This window comes from Mya arenaria, chromosome 8, assembly GCF_026914265.1.
Source record: "Mya arenaria isolate MELC-2E11 chromosome 8, ASM2691426v1".
Taxonomy (NCBI): domain Eukaryota; kingdom Metazoa; phylum Mollusca; class Bivalvia; order Myida; family Myidae; genus Mya; species Mya arenaria.
In genome coordinates this window covers 66,878,002-66,901,050 of record NC_069129.1, presented here as the reverse complement: position 1 = coordinate 66,901,050, position 23,049 = coordinate 66,878,002, and the positions used below count along the sequence as shown (strand labels likewise).

Genomic DNA, 23,049 nt, shown 5'->3' with positions numbered 1-23,049 from the left:
CTTTTGTCCAGTTCATTTATCGGTCAGCTGGAAGGGGTGGGGGTGGGGTACTAAAACCCTGATCATCCATCTCAAGTCTACCCGGCCAGTGTCGGTAAAGTAATTAACTACTAGTAGTTAAACTGTAGTAGGGTAATAATACGCCTGCGAAAATGGTTTTCCGATTTCACTGTTAAAATACAAGGTGGGCAGGTAGGTAGGTAGGAATGTGGGGATTTAGTATATAATTTGAGTGATACATATAAATATCCCCTTTGTTGTTTTAATATTTGTAATAGTTTTGAATCACCGAATTTACTAAAATTTAGAAGACGTACGAGATTGCCTTAATTATTAAACACATTGACATACATGAGAGGTCCGTTGTGCTTCAAAGCAGTATCTCTGTAATAATCTGTCACAGACACTAACAGAAACGTAGCGCTCCTTTTAAGTCGTTCAAGGTTGTGAGTGTGCCGCGTTCATGTTGGAGTAAATGCATGTTTAGCGTTCTATTTAAAGAGATATGAGCTTGACACACATTTGCGATTTTGTAAACCAGGCCATGTATCGACTGACTGGCAGTTGTTTGTCAACAGTGTAAATGGGTCATCATTACCGAATTTAAAACGTATATAGTGAGGCTGTTTCCATATTTGTTCAGAAACATTTTGCGTCTTCATAATTGAGAGGCCAAGAAGGGATTTTACGTGCTGGATGAAATTCGTCTACTTGGTAATGCCACGTACCTAGGTCCGTCTGTGGTAATGCCTGGGGCCTGTAACAAAGAATCCTACTCATTAAATGCACATGGATACCAATTTATAAAAAAAAGAGAACGGCGTGTTATTTTCTGTATCCGTCTCCATTGTGTTGCGAGTCTGTTAAATCCTGATAAGTAATAGTTAGCTGACATTAATTAAAATCTTAATGATTAAGAATGGGCTGTGTTAGCCATTAAAATTTTAATTCAGGTCATATAACTGACTTAGAATACAATCTTATTGGCTGACACATTGTCAACGCAAAATCGCGCGCGGGGGAGCGCGTATCGGATGAGTGGTAGTCGGCGGACCTTTAAACACTCGCGGAAGTTGAAATTCTTAATAATTGAACCTAGTGTTTTATTGAAAGCCATTTTGCAAATATATTGGCTTTTAAATGTAGCTTGTATTCTAAACATAATTAAAGCAGTTATAAATTGGTATCACCCTCGTGACTCCTCTTTAAGGAAAACAATCTGACTTTCCAACTCAATATATATTTTTTATGTACTCGTCAAATGCAAATCGAGGACAGTCGTTACTCATGGTCATAAATAAGGCAAGTTTCTGATTTGCTGAAATAATACAGAAGTATTTGTGTGTCATATGGTATTGTTACTACCTACTTGTACATGGCAAACCGGTATTATTTTTAGAAAATGAAAACCTCATCAGCTGTTTCTAAATTTATATTGATTACGCAATACCCTTGTAATACTGGCGTCCGTCTTAGTATTTGAATGATGGAGGTCGGAGACATCTTCAGATCGTTCGTGACAGTATTGAGGAGCGGACATATGGTGGACTTAGAAATCATAAAAGTTTCTTACGTGCGTGGAATAGTTTAAGACGTAAATAAAAAAAAAAGAGATGAAAATAGGATATCAAGAAAAACGGGTCTCGTGTTTGGTGACGATTCCTGGCGTTACGACGTTAGCGGTCAACATCGACCCCTTGAAGTCTGGTCTGGCGTGCAGGGACAAGGTATTAACAAATGCTCTTCTTGTTATTGCAAAAATGATATTGATGGTAGTAGGAATCCGAAAGTAGTCAGTACTAGTAGCAATATGTACGTCAACGTACTGTCAGTCAATTTGTGAAATCCTCAAAATAAAATGTGGCCACAATAACGTGTTTTGTAATCTAGTATTTCATTAGTCCCCTCCCCCATTCCCTTCTCACTAATCATCGAAAGTTTTCGTCAGACCTTTGTTCAGATTGCATGTACATGTATGTCGTTACAAAATAAATGCGCAGTATAGCATTAATATTATAGATGCACTCTTACTCCCAAATAAGATTAACCACAATTGTTTTGATATACCAAAACGGATGAATAAATGTCAAAAACAATGGTTCTTATGAAAGATACCAAGTTTAATTTGAAAGAAACGTGCAAAGAACATGGTATTTCTACCCTATGAGATTATAGTAAATTACAGTAAATCTTTACGCATTCACCAATCATTTAATATTTTTGAGTTTTCAGCTATTAAATACACGGTTACGATCTTGTTATCAGTAATTAATATTTTCAATAAATGTATTATTTAGTAAGAAGTCAAAGGTGTATCACTTAAAATTAATGTTTGTAACGCATGTATATGTATTGATTTTGAAGAAGAGTGTCAAATACACGGAAAGATTTCAATCAAAAGTTTTAAAAAGTACAAGTTCAGTCCATTCACAAATGTTCTTACAATGACTCCCCATGTACTTGAAATTCCGAAAGCTTTTTTTAATATTTTTATGTGTAAATTTAGGGTAAGCAGCATCGCATATCGAAATGTCTTTGTATCAACAGTTTGAGACCACTGACGACTTGACATAAAAAATAATGAACATAATTATTGAGATTTAAACCGTTTAACGTATGAAACTATAAAAAGATACATTGTTATGACTAAACTGTTACCTTCCCAAAAGACCCAGAAAAGTTGAATATTGAAAATCTAGCTTTAACGTCGACGTCTTTCCTCGAGTTCTACGTGCATGTGTCGACCTTAATTATTGCCATTCGCTCGACACTGAGTTGAATCGGACCTAATATAGGCCGGGGTGATATATCAAATGATTTCGCTCTGCGTTAGGGATCCGCGTAAAAGCAAGATTGATACTTCACACTCGGAAGGTATCAGTTTCACATGTGACTGTCTTTGTATTGGCGAACAGTTTGTGCGCGATTTAATCATTGCGGTACTTGTAAACATAATTACACCATATTGCATCAGCCTATTTATCTGCAAGACAAATGTTCGTTGCTGACCCCCCCCCCCCCCCCCCCCCCCCCGACAAATGTAAGCTACAGTCACACCAAAGCCGGACCCAACCCGGATCAACACGGCACACCCGGATCAAGAGATATCTTGGTCTGCGGTGGTCCTGGGTGAAATTGGGACGACGGTTAAGTCAAGGACCCAACGAGGATCCAACACGGATCGGCCAAATTTTAGTCCGGGACGAGACAGGACAGTCCGGGAGGTCGGTGGGACTGGGGATTTAGGCTGTACAAGTGTATCTTGTATCTACAATATGGGAAATTTAAAGAAAACAAACTTCTCTTGTATTGTGGCGATTAATAATACTGATGGAACGATGCTGGCAGTCCTCATTGACCCATTGGGCACTGGTCAGTCGTGCATGGACATGGTATTAACGAGTTTGTTGTCTGATATACGTGTGTTATAAGTTTTATAGATAATTATATTGCAAGAGTACGATGTTTGGTACGGTAGTAAGAATAGCAGTACGTTTGGTCTTCCTTTGGTTATACATGTTCATGCACAGTCAAACCCCTTAGGCTCGAACTCCCAGGGGCCGGCAAAAATACCTCGAGCCTCGGAAAATTCGACTCAAGCGGGATTGTTTACCTTCAGTATAAAGAAATCGGTCCTTTACATCTAGTTCGAGCCAACTAGGAATTCGAGCCAAGTTCGTGAGTTCGAGCCAACGGGGTTCGACTGTATTTAATAATGCAAATCAATAATTACATATGCTAGGTGACGGAATCCTTGTGGCTGCCAGAGATCCTGTATTTCGGACTCCGTTACAGAACCAGTTCCGGTCAGTATTGCTGGCTGAATCTGCGGAACAAGTTTGCCGGACAGGTTCCCTGCTCCCAGGACGGCAGCTACCGACTGGAACTCCGGGTGAAGTACTGGATTCGCCCCGAAAACCTGCTTGTACCTTTAACAAGGTAAGAAATATAGTTGAGATTGGACAGTAATTCAATCAACATTTTCTTATCCAATTTATGTTGACTTTAATTCATCTGTCCTTCGAAGAAAGGAAATTGAGATACTTCCATAGGCCGTAGTGCCGTCCGTGCCGCAGCACCGTCGTGCTAAAACCCAATCGGAACTACTCTGTCATTTTTTATCGAAAATAACCTCGGATCAGTGTATGCTGGTATATCAGTAGAAGTAGTTCGTTAAATTGATAACAATAATATTAATTATTTGTAGTGTTTTACATGTAATTTGTATAACTAAGTTCAAAATGATTCCCAGTGAAATGTTTTATTGCATAAATAATTTATATTCCAAAGAGTAAAGTTCTTAGGTTACACAAATCGTAACAACTGGGCCATCTCCGGCAAGCTTCGACGACTATAGACAAAATACTGTTGGGACAAATGCCGAGATGTTCTGATTGCATTCGTGGTTGTTTTCGATGGAAAATGGCCGAGGAGTTCCGATTGGCTAAATCCTTAGTTATAACTCAAAACCAGTTTTAACAATACCAGCGATAATACGCTTATGTATAACAAGACAAACTACTCTTGTATTTATGAATGTTGGGTTACGGCCCTTGATCGACTTTTATTGAACGGACGAGCATTTCTATCTACTTACAGCGCTCGTATTAGACAGCCAAGGTACGATCAATGTATTCTTCACCCACGTCATCTACTTTTTCTAATTCCATTGTTTCAGGGGGCTTTTCTTCTTACAAATAAAAGACGAACTGCGTACCGGAAAACTTCGATGTGACACACTGGAACAAAGAAAGCGTCTTGTAGCAATTGTGGCGCGCGCGGATTTCAAACAGGCAGACAAATGCACATTCGTGAAAATATGGGAGGATCTGATTAGAAAACCAATGCTTAATGACAAAATAAAGGAAGACATAGAAATGTTCTACCGATATCTAGAAGCGGAGGAAGTCAGTTGCGAAGCCGCCATTCAACGAGCGTTAACGCTGGTCTCGGAGCTGCGAGATTACGGCGTCGAGTTGCACGTTGCCAGTGACAGCAACGTCAGAAAGGTCGGAGTCGGTCCGATGGGGGTGACGTTACATTGCTCCGGGGCAGCAAGATTACGTAGGTAAGAACATGTGATGTGTTAAATGACATACGTATGCTTTGTGGCGCGGTCACTTAAGCTTATCAGTACATACTGATACTAAGATTGTATAATGGTGCCTTCCTGATGTTCGACTGTCAAAGAATTTACCAATTCAAACGTTTCGCGTTTTTCCTGTAGGTAATGATTTTTGAAATTCGCAATTTTTCTAAAATAATAATGTGCAGTACATTTCGAATCAGTTTCAGCTACGAGGCTTTGAAAAGAATTGAGACTGACGAAGGCAAAACTACCATCACTTTCCTAAATGACGACGGCACTTCAACAGCCGTACCTGTTCAGATGACGTCAGTTACGACAGCGGACAGACTTTATCGAGCAGTGACGGAGATGAGGTCGTTTTTCAACGGCCGAGAAATATCGGCCGACGTGCTGAACCTGTGTTCGCGGTCTTTGGTAGGAACCGTGTTCTCTGTCTTCAAACAGGACTCTACCCTCGGTTTGTATGATTCAATATCATTGGAATATTTTTAGTAGGCTTGGGTAATATCTGTGGTATTGTTGTTTGCTTAAGAGTAAACTTAACTGTACCGTTTCAAATTAATAGACCTGTGTGTCATGTTCAGGAAAGCCGCTGTTGTTTGTGCGCATATACATGCATTCAGTAAGCTGACTGGTGCTTGCTATTGTATGATACTATGATATAAGATTTTTCCACTGTCAATTAAGAGTAACATTTCTTTTAGGCCAGCAATACGTTTGTGACGTCACATATTCGATGCTCGAGGCTTATGACGAGACACGACGTCATCTGTATAAGCACGGTGTTCTGGACTTAATGGCTACCTCCGCGACTGCTGCTACTACTTCTGAACAGGTATTTTAAGTTGTGAAATATTCATAATGATTAAACTGAGTAAATATACGGTGAAGTTTTTGGCCGGAAATGGATGTTAAAGCTTATATTATATTATTTAGGACAACGAAGATGCAAATTTTTGCGATATATGTTATGAGCGACTGCCGTCTGCGTCTTTGAAGCCGTGTGGTCACGTGATCTGCTTCGAATGTGGCAACAAGATGTCCGTGTGTCCCTGGTGCCGGGCTACCGTGGATAGCGTCATACCAAAAAAACTCGGATGACGCTACACTCCGAACGGCGGCCGAAGTCACTCTCCATGTGCTCTTATGACGTCACTTTCCATGAATGTAGATGACATTAGACGCCATCATATTTATACTCCAAACGAGTAGGGAACTGAACATTGTTGCTCGTTCCATGGGTCATACCCGAGGGTGAGTGGGTAGATAGGCTCAACATACCCATTAAACGTGATTGAGAGTATACATAGTTTCGGAATCACAACTGAATAGAAGAGTTGTTGACATGACTAGCCTTGTGTTCCTATTCGCATTGTTTCAATTTATGGTGCTAAGCCACTTTGTGCTTCGAAGCCAGATGTGTTTATGAATACGTCAACCATTGTCTTTCATATTGTTTCATTGATTGCTTAGATGTGTTTTCGGTTTTACAACTTTACAAAATGTTCGCATAACTTTTAAAGACATACTGAACGTGCTGATTGTGTTAACGTACATTGAATATTAGTGCACTCTACAGCAGAGATAAGTTATTATAACAGCATTGCGCTTTATCTCAGAATGACATGCAATGTCAAGTTCTTGTTTAGCTTTTTAAGTACATAATGTTGCTGTATTATGTGTAAATATTTACATTAGCAAAGTCATTCGTATAGATTAAACTTCAAGTTCATATTTAAGGAATGAATTGCGGGGTTGATGTCATTATCGACATCAATCCCGCAATTCATTACTTATATTTACACCAAAAGTACATTATTTCATGTTGTCGGTTTCATTTCTTTAAGAATAAATACTCTATTTCAGATTAAACAGGGAAATCAAAGTGCATTTTTTCACATGTCAACCTTAAACCTCATGCAGCTTTTATCCAAATTGTGCAATTCTTATCATTAAAGCAGTGCAATAAAATTGATATACAACAACCCCAATGTGTTTGTTTCTTTTTTATTTCACTTTTATTCACAAAATATATCTCTTCAGATTCGCATGATAACAAACATGTATAAATGAGAGAAACAGTGAGACAATTGCCACCAATAAACAAATTTTGCTTTCAAATTGTTTTAAATATCAATACACCTAACAAAATTCTTGACCAGGATATTGATCCCTTCGATCGATTGTTAGATCTACCATCTGAGAATGCGTATATAACAAATACACCTGTTGAATGATAGCAGATCAGTAACGCCTATATACAGTATGACTGTACAAGTGGACCAGCACTTGGCATACATTTCAGTATTAAAAAATAAAATATAACTACATGAAGGCTCAAGGCCTATACAAAAATAATTATTGAAGTTCTGCAAGTTCAATGCAATACACAACAGATTCATTGAACTCTTATGAGTAGCTATAAAGCTTCAGTGAATTGAAGAAAACAAATACTTATATCCCGGACCTATAAATTAGGACCTATAAATTATTTGTACAAGTATATAAACTTGGGATGTCAGGTGACCCAATATCATTCTGGCGTCATTTGAAACTGTTTGATGTGTAGTGAAAGATTTTGTCAAAATTATACTACAAATATTCTTACTGAAAATAACCACGTATGTTAGACACATCTCCTTCAAAAACGTTTGATACGAGAAGCGAAGTTAAGGGTTGTTTATGCTTATTGCTGGCAATGTGATCTGTACATAGTCTGAGAGAGCATATTGCACAATATTGCAAAAAGGCAACATATAACAAATACTGTACATTGCTATCATTTCACAAGGTATTTTTTCACATTTTCTGGTTTTGGAAACAGTGTGTATATCCCAAGGTTTTAATGAATCTCGAAAACTTGTAAACATAAATACCTTGTGAAATTTGAACAATCATCAATACTTCAAAAACTGAATCACTCTAAAAAGAAAATACCCTGTGAGAGTGCTTCACGATCATACACAACTGACAGGAATGTGTGTACAGCTGGAATTCTTAGATCTAAATCATTTGGCATTTTGAAAAAAAATCTTTGCCTCAAGATTCAGTCACTAACGTAAACTTGATCATGTTCATACTAACCATATCAGATTTCAAGCAAAATATACATCTTTTGATGTTTTAAAAGGCCTTGAGAACAAATTAAACCGGGTTCTTTTAGTCCAAAAAAATGCTTTGGACCAGAATCCCTTATACGGTACTCAAAAAAATGTTCGGATTTGAAAATATAGCTCTAATTTATCTTCGGAAGTCCCTTATAACAGGATAAAGCTGAGCTCACTATTTTTACTTTTTGTATGCAATGTTTAATTTACTTCTTTAAAAAAAAATGAATTTAAATTGGAATTATTTTGAATTATTATCATAATAGATCCTTTTTCATTTATCAAAATCGATTAACCATGTTAAGCTGAAAAGTTGTGAGAAAATGGGGCATGGGCTGATCTCATCCATGTACATAACCTAAGAAAACCTTGGCCAACATATAGACAAAGTAGTACATATTATGGAAATGGATGAAAACAAATGATTGTATTCTAAGAATAGGATATTAGTTGTATTACACATGCACAAAATGTGAGGACAATGACTGACAATCTATTTTAAAATGGAACCATTTCTCTCCCTATTGCACCAATCTACATCATCCAATAATAATGATTATGGCAGCCATTTTCAACAAAATGCACTTATACCTACTTGATGAACCTTATAAAACAACATGTATAGGATTTAAACACTTGACTTAAATGGTTATTTTTAATATACATGTATCATATTCTCAGCTAATAATAATGATGACTTCATTTCAAACTGATGCCACATTATTCAACAATGTCAGGTTAAATGACATCATTTGTATATCTTTATGCAGACAAGAGAAAAATCTTAAAATTGCATATCAGAAGTTTTTCAGTCTAGTAAAATCTGCCTGTCTTTTGACAGTTGAAAACTGTGATTCACAAACAGTTTGATTGATAATCATTAATTAACATAAGTATATGACTGTTGAACAATAAAAATGCAAAACAACAAATCCAAAACAAAATGAAAATGAGATATTTACAGCATGAACAAGCCATTATTTTGACCCAATGAACACTATTTACATTTGTTTTTATTTTTCTTATTTTATGATAATGAATGTAAGAATGAAAATGGTAAAAAAACAACATAAAAAAAAACAATGGACATGTCACAATACATCAGCACCAAATATCACAAATATCATTTTTCGATTCACCAAACCCACTACTGCCGTTTTAAAAAAACCCTGCTCATTTATCTTTCCTTACCCCAAGCCAAGCCCAACCGCCCCCCTCCCTCCCCCACCCCATTTATCACCAGCTACATCAATCTTCCTGAGACCCCTAACACCACCCGTTCACCCTGCCCGTGACAGTCAATGGATTTAAGACAGTTACAATGTACATGTATACCCTCATTTGCAAATATTCATCATGTAGGAAATTTAACAGATCTCTGATCAGTCTACATACATGATTGTATTTGTTTGTTATAAATATAGCTTAAAGAGTAGAATATTGTAGGAAAGGGACATGGCCCTGTTTAATAAGATATCTAATGCATAAACCTTACCCTGCATTAAAGTGCTCTGGAACACTGTGATAAATGAAATTGTGATATTTTTTATGGCAGTTTATGCCAAAGACAGGTAGATCTTACTTTATGTTAAATGTGAAACTGGTCAAGAACTAAATATTATGAATTGGATAGAAAATGTGAGAAATTGTGCTAAGTCAGTTAAGGTTTCAATATAGGGTGCTACCAAAAGAGGGTACCCTACCACATATTTTTATCTGGATAAATATTGTCGAGTTAAAATCCTATATGACCGTCACAGTGGCAAGAAATTGGCATATTATTAATGATAATACAACACTAAACTAAACTTACATGTACCACAAAACTATTGCACTCACCATGTATACATATATATATACAGACATGTTAGTGTTCATGTATACAAAAATATAACTTCAGAAATCAAAATATGTGCACATAAAAATAAATAGTTATTTTCGTGTCCAAGTATGCCAAGTTCAATGTTACATACATACGGTCAGTGAAATGACCGCATACTGGAACACAAAATAAGACTAATGAGGGTATGAACGTCATTCATGTATGAAAATATTTGGGCAAGGTATGGTTTGTAACCATCATCCATGCACTGAGAAAATGTTTTCATACACTGTAGATGAACTGAAACTCTGAAATATGCAATGTTTATATTTACACTCAATAAATTAAAAACAAAAGTGAGGTATTTCAACTAAAACGTTGAAAAATAACACTTCAAAGACAATTGAACAGAGCATAAATTAATTTCAGCTATTTGAAAATGTCTTTTGCCAATAATGGCTCTCGTTTTATTGATGTCACATACATTTTGACCATTCACTAGCATCAATTCCATACTACCATTCTATTGCGAACATGTTGCGTTCATTGGAATATGAAGGCAACTGTAAGAAATTGCTTTCATCTAAAAGAAGGGCAATATGAATAAAGACATGATGAAATTGTGTTGTTTTTTGTACAATAAATAAATGGAAATATTGCTTGTAACCATATAAACACAAAACAACAGTTACAACTCAATCTAAAATCATCTCATTTGTAAACATGAAAATGAAACGGTTAAGAAAAAACATGGTTTTTTTTTGCTTTCACCAAAGCATCCCATTTTTCAGTCCATATATTACACATTCATGGCATCCATCAGTTTATGCATTGCAATGGCCCTCACCCTGTCCCATCTCCGACACTCCCCCTACCAGAGGCACATGACCCGGTGTCATGTCTTCGGCCTAGAGGTGGAGTCCACTGACTGATCCCGTTTCCGTTTCTGACACAGTCTATGGGAGTGAAGGGGACTTTTTGCTGTTTTCAGGGACACACTGCTTGCGCACATTGCCCCCTCACATTGAATCGCAGGCAGAAACAGTCTCTGCACACTGTCGATCTTCCTTCTACACATAGGGCAGTCAGTAAGCTGTTTAGCACAGTCGTAACACGTTGGGTGTCCGCAGGGTACAAGGACAGCAGACAGCTCATTGTCACGACACACGCAGCACGTGTATGTCTCACTTATTCGCACAATTGTCTCCTCAAGAACCTGAATATATAACATTACAATAAAATGAATCATCATACGTGTAAGCAAAAAAATGGGGCACTTAATATTTCCTCGATGTTTGCTTTTTGATCTTGATAGTGTAGGGTTTTAGCCAAAGAGTTATTGAAGGGTGCTGCAACATTTCCTTGTTTGATAGCACCCTTCCACCCTCAATGAGTGAAATTTGTGCACCCTTCCGCCCTCAATGAGTGAAATTTGTGCACCCTTCCGCCCTCAATGAGTGAAATTTGTGCACCCTTCCGCCCTCAATGAGTGAAATTTGTGCACCCTTCCGCCCTCAATGAGTGAAATTTGTGCACCCTTCCGCCCTCAATGAGTGAAATTTGTGCACCCTTCCACCCTCAATGAGTGAAATTTGTGCACCCTTCCGCCTTCAGATTTAACTATTGCTTATAAGACAATCAAACAATTCTTTTGTTTTGATTTACAACTATGTTATGATTAATTTATAATGTGAAGTTCTTCTTAGCTCAATACAAAGTGCCCATGTTTCATTTATTACCCTGCCCCTTTTCTGTAGCACCCTGCACTTAATAAAACAACCCTTATACAGTATCCCTATTATTATTGTTGTTGTCACTATCCTACAAGTCAAAACTATTAAATCCAACTTCTGAAAATAACCTCTCTTACTGGACTTACACAGTTGAAGAAAATTATTCAATAAAAGAGAAGTCCCCAGATACATGTTTCTCAAATTCTGGTTAATATTTGACCAAGAGGTCATTGCCTCAGCACACGAAAGTCAAGCCATAGTTAGTTTATTGACCAATGTTACATGGACTGACCGGTCAAGTTTAAGGCTTCTTTAATGGAGTTTTGCATATGCTGGTCAAAGTGAAAAATAATTAACCTACAAATGCTTCACAGACTGTTCACTTCACTGCATGAAACCCACAATAAATTACAATAATGATGCACTTTTGTGATATTCAAGTAGATCTGAAGTCAGCTTAAATGTAGCCAAGTTATGAATGAACAATAATTACCCTGATTGTCTATGTAAATGTAGCCCGTTATTAGTCACAAAAAATAATAGGTTTGGTTTCACGTTTCATGTTCCAAAACTAGAATGGGTACAATCATGTAGATAGGTAGTTTTTTCTTATATTTATTTTTATATATGGCAAACTGTTTACTGAGATTTATATGTTAACAAAAACTATGTCTATGAATTCATAATTCCATAAAAAATATTTTAAACTTTTCAAAGAAAAAACAAAAAACATGATATTTCTTAAGCTGAAACACTTTTTTAACCCCTTGTACTAATTAAACTACATTGTACATTGTAATGATTGTAAGCAGCTTTGGACTCTGTTGTGGTCATTAACCTACGAAAATGACAATAAAAGGAAATTGACCTCAAATTCTATGTTCTATCAGTTAATAAATGTCCATCTAAATATACACTAGAAAATGGCTGTTTTCAGAATCTATTTACCAAAGGCACATTGAACACTTAAGCTTCGCAGGGCAATTAATTAAAAATCTTGATCAAAGAATTTTAATATGAAGCCTACATGTATATAATATTTAAGAGAAAATGGGTTTTAAAGCACACACCAAAACCAAACGGCCTTAAACTTGCTGGAGATAACGTTTAAAAACAGATGTTTGCCTGGCTGTTTCCAGGCAGGGAAATCAATACACATTTCTTCCTGACCTACTTATGGCTTGGAAACAGCTGACTTAACAAAGGCGGCTGCTTGCATGTTGTTTTTCAAGAGATATTTGTTCAATTATTCTTACTATTAATGTAATAACACATTTTCAAATTTGATCAACACACAAAAATGCATTTTTTTATTTTTTTTATTTGTCTGCACAACTGAAGTATTAAATGATTAATTCAGTAACACTTGACCTGAGAACAAAGTACAACTGTACTTAAGAAACTGTGAACACTGCTCTTGACCTTTGTGCTTGCTGACATCATACAACATGATACAGTCAATGAGTCATACAAAGCTGACAAAACATATCTTAAACAAGATGAAACCCAAATTAGTGTTTACACAAGTAGTTTATTGCTTCAGAAAGAATAGTTGCAGCAATATATTTTGTGCACTCTTATTTTGGTTATTGGCGTACATGATGGAAAGGATAAATACTCATACTAAATGATCTCCTGACTAGAGATTCAACGATAAATAATAATAAGGTGGTCATTGTTCATGTATTACAAATTAAACAAACTTTTTCTTTGCTGTCGTTCCCATGGAATAAATTTATTTAATTTGTAATACAATGAACTATAACCTTTACTTATATTGGCTTGAACATTAAGTTTGTAGTCATTCCACAACTGGCAACATGGCTACTTATTATAATGAATAGGTGTGTTTTCAGAATGGCTACCAACATATTATGGCAAATATAAGCACCTGTACAGTATCACTTCTTGTCAGCTTTAATATAACTGAATCAAGTTTATTCAAGGCAATGAGAAGCACTTTCTCTGGACTCAAAATCCTGTTCTAAATGCTTAGTTTAGGTACTCCTGTGAACTTGTGGTTTCTTTTTACACCATTGCCAAATGATTGACGTAGATTGTATACATGTAAATAATTTGTAAGAGTTTGAGGCATTTGTAACATTTTAATTGGTTAAATGTTTTATTGATGAAGAATTCATAAGCTAGATATTGAAGTACAATGTGTATCCGGTACACTTATGCTGGACTGTTGGATGCTTGATTAGATTTAAAAAAAGATATAACATTAACATACTTTAAAGGATTCTGGAAATTGTTTTTCAATTGGAAAGATTTTTATCTGCTTGAGACGTAACTACATAAAGGATGTGAAATATTGCTGTGTTTCAAATCTGATTTTCTTTGCACTTAAAATGTATTTAACAGCAAAGGCCTTTATTACAGTAGTTGTAAGGTTAATATTTCATATAAGTGGTTTGTTTTCTTGTGGTTAAAATGCATGATCAAAGCATTGTTTCTAATAAAGACATTACATACAATGAAACAAGGCATATTACTTACTCTATTCAAAGAATATTCAATACACTTAAATATGTACAAGTTTTATTACTCATAATCTTGGCTTTCTTTCAATTGACCTGTTTTCAAGTCATGAACTTGCAAGTCAATTTTTGTACATTAAGAACCAGACCAGTAGTGTTAGGTTATTTGTTGTCACTGCAAATATTATAGGTGGCAATACTGGCCAGAGATGGTTTAAAAAATGTTTATATGAATGTTTTAACGTTTTCTCATCACCCTTCAGTGTAATTTCCAACATTTTTGCAATGGCGCCAGGGCCTTTCTGTTCACTTTAACTAAAATTGGGAATTCTAATTTTGCTTTAAAGGTAGAAGAATGTTTGAAAAATAGAAAGAAAAGAGAAATAAATGTGATAAGAATACACAAAATCTTCCATTGGTGATGGCGTGGTTTGGTGAATAAATAACCAAGAAATTGGGAAATTTATTATCATTTTTATTATTATTATTTAATTTTTTTTTTTTTTTGGGGGGGGGGGGGGGGGGGGGGGAGAGTCTCAGTTTAAGCATTGGGAATGGAGCCAATATAACTTAAGAAAGTGTATTCTGAAAGGAGACAAGATTACAGTCAGTTGGATTGGAACACAAAATATGGCAGTTGAACTGGAAATGAAAAAATGAAATTGAATGGCTAAGTTAGCTTACTGTTTACAGAATGTAGGATGTGGAAAATGCAAATGGAAGATGTTGACAAGTTTATCATTTTTCCGTATTTTAACAATGTAAATTTTGGTAACCAGTTCAAGTCGGTACTGTATTAAGTTAAGATCACTTTTCAGTATGTAATCTGATCGTTCTAGCAAACAAACCTGGCAGTGAAAGAAGAGCCTTTGTAATTTAAGTAACCTAAATGAGTAATAGATAACAATCAGAATCACCTGATATAAGTAAACATTTAATTTGGAAACCCGAGTTTTTCATACTGCGCAGAAGCACAATATTTGAATGAGCAATTAAGGAAGTTATATTTCTTTTTCAATGACACACCAATAGAGTGATATCATCATTCATCTACACTTTTTTATTACAGGCTTTCGTAGAATTAAGACATTGATTAAAATAGGCTAGCAGTGAATCATTTCCCAAACATCCTGTGTTCTACGTTTATTTTTAAAGACAAATAATTATTATTCCTATAATAAATGCCATCCTCTGGGTACATTGTCTTTAAGGTATACACTTAAGCAGATTTGAAGATGGATCACTGGGCTAGCTCCAGGGTCCTATCATAAGTGTAACTGAGTTTACTCACATGGCACCTCTCTTCAGCGCCCGGTGTGTGTATATCACAATCAGAGTTGTCCACATCCTCAATCTGGGCCTCCTCCTGTTCTTCCTGGGTGAGGCTCGCCTGGTACAGTGCCCTACGGGTGTGATCCAGGGCCTCGCGAGATGTTCGCTGTATGTCAAACACATAGTCCAGCCCTGTGAGGAGAGGTCAACATAAAACAACTGGGTAAAAGTACTTCTCAGTGTGTGTTTTTTAAGTTTTACAATCCAATAAATGGTTTACCATAATTAGATTGAGACAATCATTTATAATTCTGGGTGCAGAAACACATGCTTTTGTCCCTGTTTGAATGATTAAATATTTTGAGTGATATAAAAAAATAATAGCAAAATTTCAATTCAATACTTGTATCTGTTTCAGTCATCTACCTCAAATGTAATTAAAAACAAGTGCACCACACCTCCTATGCAATATGAGATCTTGCTTTACAATCAGCAACACAAATGACATTATAATCACATTAACTTCCCTAATTAGGCCTTGTTAGACTTAGTATCTCATTAACTTACCAAGTTTAGTCTTTTCATAGAATATTGAGGCCAGCGTTCCTTTGAGATCACGACAGAACTGGGTGGAGACCTCTGTGTGTACTGTATCGCACCAAAAGAATGAGTGCATCTCCGTGATGCATCTGTACATGGAGTTAGCTGTGTTCTGAGACGTGTGTCTGAACTCCAGGTCCCGTGATGTCCCATTGTCGTTCAACAGCTTCAGCGTGTTCACCTTGCCATTGTGTTCAGCCTTATGGATTGTAGGGTACGTCAACCTGAAAATGGTAATCAATAATTGATCTTGATGTACTAGTGTTGCCAGTAGATATTGATCAAATCCTTATTAAAAACTGGTAAAAGTATGATATATAAATACGGTCTAGGCCACTCATTATCTTGCCTAGATGGTCCTTTTCTATGACTAAATATATGTATCAGCTGTAACAGTGTATGTTATATTCATTTACTACCATTTTGAGAACTGTTTAAAAATATGAGATGATCTAACTTCTTTTACTTCTAAGGCAAAAGTAAATTTGTCATCAACTAAAAGCTTAAAGGCATTTTGTAAGCAAATGTTATTTTTAAAAATCAGTGAAGAATTTCTGGTATTATGTGAAATACAGTTAGTAAAAACTTGAACCTGTTTAAAACATACAAACATTGCATGCATGCAAGTTTTTTTTAAAAGGACCCTTGCAAAATGTAGTAAAAAATATCTGTTTTGGATCAATTTGAGTATTTCCATGCCTAGTCAATTTATACAAGTATCTATAACTCCTAAAATGTTGTGTTTTATTTCAGAAATGTGTGCATAATATCAGTTTTTATAGGAAGAATAACAATACATTGTCTGAAATAGAGTGCATGATGTTCAACTTTCATCTATGTGAATCACATAGCTGAGGTAGAGCATGTATATATCATTCAAAACTCAGTGTTCTGCTTCATCAAACATGTGTTACCTTTGATCTTAAAAATGTAACAACAAAGAACATGACAATTGAGTTTGTGTTAAAACTGTAAAATACCAGTGAACATCTGGCCCCGATTTCTCGAAACTTTTTAAGTCCCTTATAACAGGATTAAGCTTAGCTCACTATTTTTGGTTTTTAGTAAATTGCGTAATATTAACTTCTTTAAAAGTTCTACTTTAGATAGTAATTATCATTATGATAATCACAATAAACCATATTTCATTTATAAAAAAAAATCAAGTATGTATTTTGGCTAATTGAAATTACGCACTTAAGCCTGTTAAGCTTAAGAAGTTTGGAGGAATGGGGGCCAGTAGATTAAACTATCCCATACACAACATTTTAATTGTTCAATCTTTCTCTCTTTTTTTTAAAAATAAAATTGGAAAAAAATAACATATGGGCAAAAAAGTGACAATTTATTATTGGGTATATAAAATGACATCTTTTTGTTCTGTAATTGGGAAAATAAAGACAAGATTTTTCTGGGAATGAGGTTAATATTTAGCATCTTTATAAAAAAGGGTTGATAAACAAACATAATAGTGGTCACTAAACTTCAGCTGGTCCAATAGTGAATACACTTTAAATGGATTATCATATAACTTAGTTACTCTATTTAAAAATATATATACCTTTCTACAACATCCATATTGCTGTTGAAAAGCACCACCCCAACAGGCCCAATCCCAACCTGGGTAACATCGGAATCTGAGGATGATTCGTGAAACTCCATTCCATAATTCTGCAGCCCAGCTGCGAGCTGTAACACCTGGTACTGAGCTGATTCCTTGCTGAGGTCCCCCAGCTGTATGTGGGTGTCCAGTATACTGTGGATAAAATCATGGGCTGGGTCAAAGTCTCTCGCTACAAGGCCCAGCACACACTTGTACATGTTCAATTGGTGTGTCCGTCGTTCAAACATCCCATGGTCAGCCTGGGAAATCAGCGCTACCAGCTGCTTGGCTTGGTCCTCTGACTCAGGGACAAGTTTTTGATGCTCAAAGTCAAGCTTTACTTGGTCATAAAACAGCTGCCTGAAACACACAAGTTTAATTCTGTTAAGTACATTTACAAATGTATATAAATCAGTTAATTTAGAGTTTAGTGTTGAGTTGGTTAATGACTTATTGTTTAAGATTGATTATATTCCGATTTTGGTAACATGTTTGATAACATGTCATGTTGATCAAAGATGAATACTATGTTGGTTACAATCAATCACTCAAAATTAATTATGATACACTGAGAGATTTTGCAATGCCAAATCACTGCTTTATCTTATGCTAAATCTAATTTATCTAATGTAAAACTCTCTGTCCTTGAGGAAAACCCATTTATGACTACCCCTTGTTACCCTTTGAATAAATATAGTTATCACAAACATGTTTTATCTGCTATAACTTACTTTGTGCCAGGTTGCTGAAGGTTGTGTGGTTGAATGTAGAATTTTACTCGAAACTGGAGCCGATATGGTGCCGGCCCCAATAATTGACGGTCAAGCTTGTTTCTTAGGTTCAACCAAAGGTTCTCTCCTTTACTGCTGCGATACTGCAGACCAAAGTAGTCCTGTTCCACAATACCTAGGTGCTTACATATCTGAAAAAGGACACAAGTGTTATATAGTAGTACTCACACTCATAATAAACGATAGGACCCTGATGCCTGCAAACAACAATTTTCTCATTCCTTTAAGATAATAAAAACCTGCTGCCCCCCAAACAACCATTTACTCAGTCCAATGGTTATTGTTTGTTTCAGTGTAAGATCGCAATATATTTTGCTGTGTTACTTTTGGTGTTCACAAGGTTTAAATTATTGCTATCTTTACATTGAAACAAACAGTTAATTGTACTTAAAAAGGAAAAGCTCACCATTATAAATGCTAACACAATGTTATATCTGAACTGATGTCACTGAATTTGTGTCCAAGCCCTTCACACGACCAAGTATGATTTAGGATGTGAAAACAGGTTAAGATTTCAAAACAGTGAACAAATTCAAAGAGAAATGTTTGAAAAAAGGCAATGTCATTTTTATATCACTGATAGATCTCTATAAACCATCGAAAGGCATACAAATTTAATAATCTACATTGGAGTTGATGCAACACATCAAAGAGTGGTAATTGATATTAAGAGGATAATTGTTTGTTTCAGTGTAAGATCATCATATATTTCACTGAGTTAACACCCAAACTTTATTTCATGAGTTGCTTAACAGAAGTGAAATATTAACTTTTGGTGTCCACCCGATAGCATATATATCATATATATAAAAAGAATTTCCTAGTGCAATTTTCTGTAATGTGCTCAATATGATTGATGATAGAATTCCTGAAATTAATTTGAAGGGATACTGTCAGTGTTTTTCCACCTTTTTGTGAATGAGGCCAGGGTCCTTATAATTATGAACAAGGAAAACAAAGCAGAGGCACTGTGGTGCCGGTTTGAAGTATTTTAAGAGATGAGGAATGCATTAAAAAACATGAACTTCGGCGCCCATTTTCAGTCAAAAAGAAACACTGACCGTGGTGAGTTACAGGGAACTTAATTGATGGATGGTGACCGTGTACATGAAAGCAGAGAACAAAGATTGCACATGTCCTGAAACTGGACGTGTCAGAAAGTATAACGATGACCAAGCCTAAGGTTACTGGTGCGAAACACCAATTGAAAAGTCAATTAATTGCTAATTTTTATCAAAATCTGATATGTTCAGCTTTTAATAATGACATAAATAATCAATTGCAAATAAAATGCAATTGATATCTTTATCCCTTTTGGAGCTTTTGCAGTTTTATTCATGTTGCCAACAGCTGACGTCATCATCATGTGCATGTACAATCGATCGGTAAAGTGTAATAAAACAGTAAATATTACCGTATCCATGCATTGCTGGCCCTTTCCTTTGGAATTTACCACTATATCAAACACTGTTGAATTCGGCAGCGATATAAAACACTCCATTTCTTCTTTTAAACCAAAACCTCACATGAAATTTCACAATTCGATCATTGTCCGCTAAAGTTTCATTGTTGAATGAAAAACTCGGTCAGCTCAGGAAGTCGTGAACCCGGTTGTATCAACCAATGAAATTTTAGGAAATAAAATTATGACATGCGCAGAGACAGCCCATGTGCGCGGACAAAAATAGACTCTGGAAATTCTATTAAAGGTTACAAATCATAACGACTGTGACGCAATATCTATTTGTGAAAGTGTATAGTCTATTTCAAAATACTTCACCAAGCGTATCGGAATAGCTCGGCCAGTATCTCGAAGCTTGCCGGAGATGGCCGTGGTTTCACGATTGGTGAATATATAATGTACAGTATAGACATTTGGTGTATACATATAATTATTATATTAATTAATGCTGGGTTTGACGCGAGAAAGAGCGTAACTTAGGAGTGCAACCTTTTGACATGCGCACTTTACCTCAGATTCGAAATGTAAATGGCAGCAGCATGTCGCTTTACAGAATAACAATTTGTAGTCCGGGCTTTTTGAGCGTTTTTTTTATTCCCTTTTCCTGTGCGCCGAGAACGCCCCATCTCGGAATCCGCTAGTGCATATAGATAAGAAGGCCCCAAATACTATTTTCAACCTTTTTAGATCGGCTGGCGCGTGCACGTCGCGAAGATGGCGCGCAAATCTTTGAACGAAGACATTATACAAATCACATGATCTGTGCAATGTTGATGGAACCTCGACCAACACCGGCGGGGTGGCGCTAAAGAAGGCAGCATTTCCCCTTTTTTACAATATGTCGGCGCTGTGGGGCCATTCATGTCAATTTATCGCGGCTATGACATATATTGACTTCAAAACTGATTTTTTGGCGTATATATACCAGCCGGCACCCTGTTGTTGTATATTTTCTATGGCATCGGGAATGACGGGGTCAAACTATAAGGCAGTCATATAGGTGCGGGCAGACACCCATAACTTATCTCATAGCAAAATTGTCTTCAACCTTTGTCCCGGATAACCAGAAAAAATATCCAGTCCTTGCTGGAATTTCACGAGAACAGTGTACAAACAAACACCCATGCACACACACGCACCGTACCCGACCCAAACCCTGCTAAGCATTTTCGCCGTGAAAACGCGATATTCAAGATGAATAGGCTGTAGCCACCATACGCAAATGTTTGTTTTTGCAACCTGTGAGTATATATACCAATAGCTGCATTTCCTTTCACGATTTCCAAGAGATTTATTTTAATGCCATCTTACGCTGAAAAAGTTTTCCCCTTTTCTCTTATATCTGTTGGTCGACAGTCGGTCAGATGGCGGACAGTTATTTAAAATCTCCAACGCCATACTCAAACAGCTCATAGACAAAGGTGCACAACTGGAACTAGTTGTTCAAATCGTATATTTGATATTATCTTTCTTTAATGTAACTGATACCCCCAATATAAGGCTTCGTACGAAGAGAAATTATGTTACAAGAGGGTCATGATGGCCCTGAATCGCTCACCTGAGATATGGGAAGTAAAACGCTGCTTATATACATGTGTTGGGTAGTACGCCAAATTGACATGTAGGTTAATTACAGGTGTTTTCATTCTATATTTCATCTTTATGTTCACTTCTCTCAATCAAAAATATGTGTATATATGCATTATATGTATATGAAGTTTGAAGTCAATACCTCAAAGATCTATGAGTTATGCTTCGGACCAAAATTTGTTTAACTAAACAGAGGGCAATAACTCAAATACTTTGTCAACCTGATTTACAGGATTTGTCTTATACCACTAGATGTCAGGCCTCACCGCCCATAAGCTTCTAAACGATGGTGTATGGAAAACACCAATTTACATGAAAGAAATTACATATACGTTGAATCACAAGCCGGGTTTCGTTCAGAAATGGGAACTACTGACAATATTTTTGTTTTACATAGCTTGATAAATCATGTCCTTAATGCGAATGAACAATTGTATTGTTTATTTGTTGATTACTCTAAAGCATTCGATTATCTTGTTCGACCTAACATATGGTATAAATTATATAAGTTAGGTCTTCGAGGAAAACTTTTTAAGGTTATAAAAGGTATATATAGTAGTGTCAAAACAAAAGTGAAGCTTTTTGGAGAAACTGGTGAATTGTTTGAAAGTTTTCTTGGTGTTCGTCAAGGGGAATGTTTAAGCCCGTTTATTTTTTCTATGTACCTAAATGACTTAGAAGATGAATTATTTTTGAATGGAGCCAAAGGAAAAGATATTGATACAATCAAGTTATTTCTATTGATGTATGCAGATGATATTGTAATATTTGCCAAAACAAGTGAGGAAATGCAACGTAATTTAAACATTTTACATGACTACTGTAACAGATGGAAGCTATCTGTAAATAAGGATAAGACTAAAGTTGTTGTATTTAGGAAAGGCGGTAGACTACCTCAAAATTTGAAATTCCATTATGGTGACTCAGAAATAGATGTTGTATCAAGATATTGTTATTTAGGTATTGTTTTCACATCTGGGGGCTCTTTTATGGAATGTTATAAAACACTATCAGGTCAGGCAAATAAGGCTATTTTTAAACTAAAAAGGTATCTTCAGAGTTTTGCCAACATATCAACTGAACATGTGTTAGATCTATTTGATAAATTAGTTAAGCCCATCTTATTTTATGGTTGTGAGGTCTGGGGATTTTCCAGTGCCAACAATATAGAAAGAATTCATACAATGTTTTGTATGAACTTATTAGGGGTTAAAACTTCGACACAAAATGATTTCGTATATGGTGAATTAGGAAGAATAGATTTGTTTTCTATGCGATTGACGTACATTTTAAAATACTGGTTCAAAATATTAGATTGCTGTGACAGAAAGTATTCAAAGGTTATGTATAAAACGATGTTAAATGAAATTGAAAATAACCCAAGAAAAATGAATTGGGCAGTAAATGTTCAAAATATGTTGTGCAATTATGGTTTTCATGAAGTCTGGATTGCCCAAGGGGTGGGGAACACAAAAACATTTATCAGTATTTTTCAGC

At 35.9% G+C, this 23,049-nt stretch overlaps 2 protein-coding genes across 2 annotated transcripts; one reads left to right on the top strand and one right to left on the bottom strand.

Annotated features, from left to right (window-relative positions):
- Positions 1-1,473: 1,473 nt before the first annotated feature.
- On the top strand, positions 1,474-7,074 carry LOC128242743 (E3 ubiquitin-protein ligase MYLIP-like). The gene is made up of 6 exons (XM_052960014.1): positions 1,474-1,727; positions 3,743-3,939; positions 4,679-5,068; positions 5,290-5,546; positions 5,794-5,924; positions 6,026-7,074. Exons 1-6 carry the CDS (start codon positions 1,614-1,616, stop codon positions 6,188-6,190), a joined length of 1,254 nt encoding a protein of 417 aa, XP_052815974.1. The 5' UTR covers positions 1,474-1,613; the 3' UTR covers positions 6,191-7,074.
- Positions 7,075-7,080: 6 nt separating this feature from the next.
- On the bottom strand, positions 7,081-20,101 carry LOC128242742 (E3 ubiquitin-protein ligase MYLIP-like). Its single transcript, XM_052960013.1, has 6 exons — positions 19,915-20,101; positions 18,441-18,631; positions 17,668-18,069; positions 16,074-16,330; positions 15,526-15,698; positions 7,081-11,234 (listed from the first exon to the last, which is right to left on the bottom strand). Exons 1-6 carry the CDS (start codon positions 19,999-20,001, stop codon positions 10,914-10,916), a joined length of 1,431 nt encoding a protein of 476 aa, XP_052815973.1. The 5' UTR covers positions 20,002-20,101; the 3' UTR covers positions 7,081-10,913.
- Between the last annotated feature and the right edge of the window lie 2,948 nt (positions 20,102-23,049).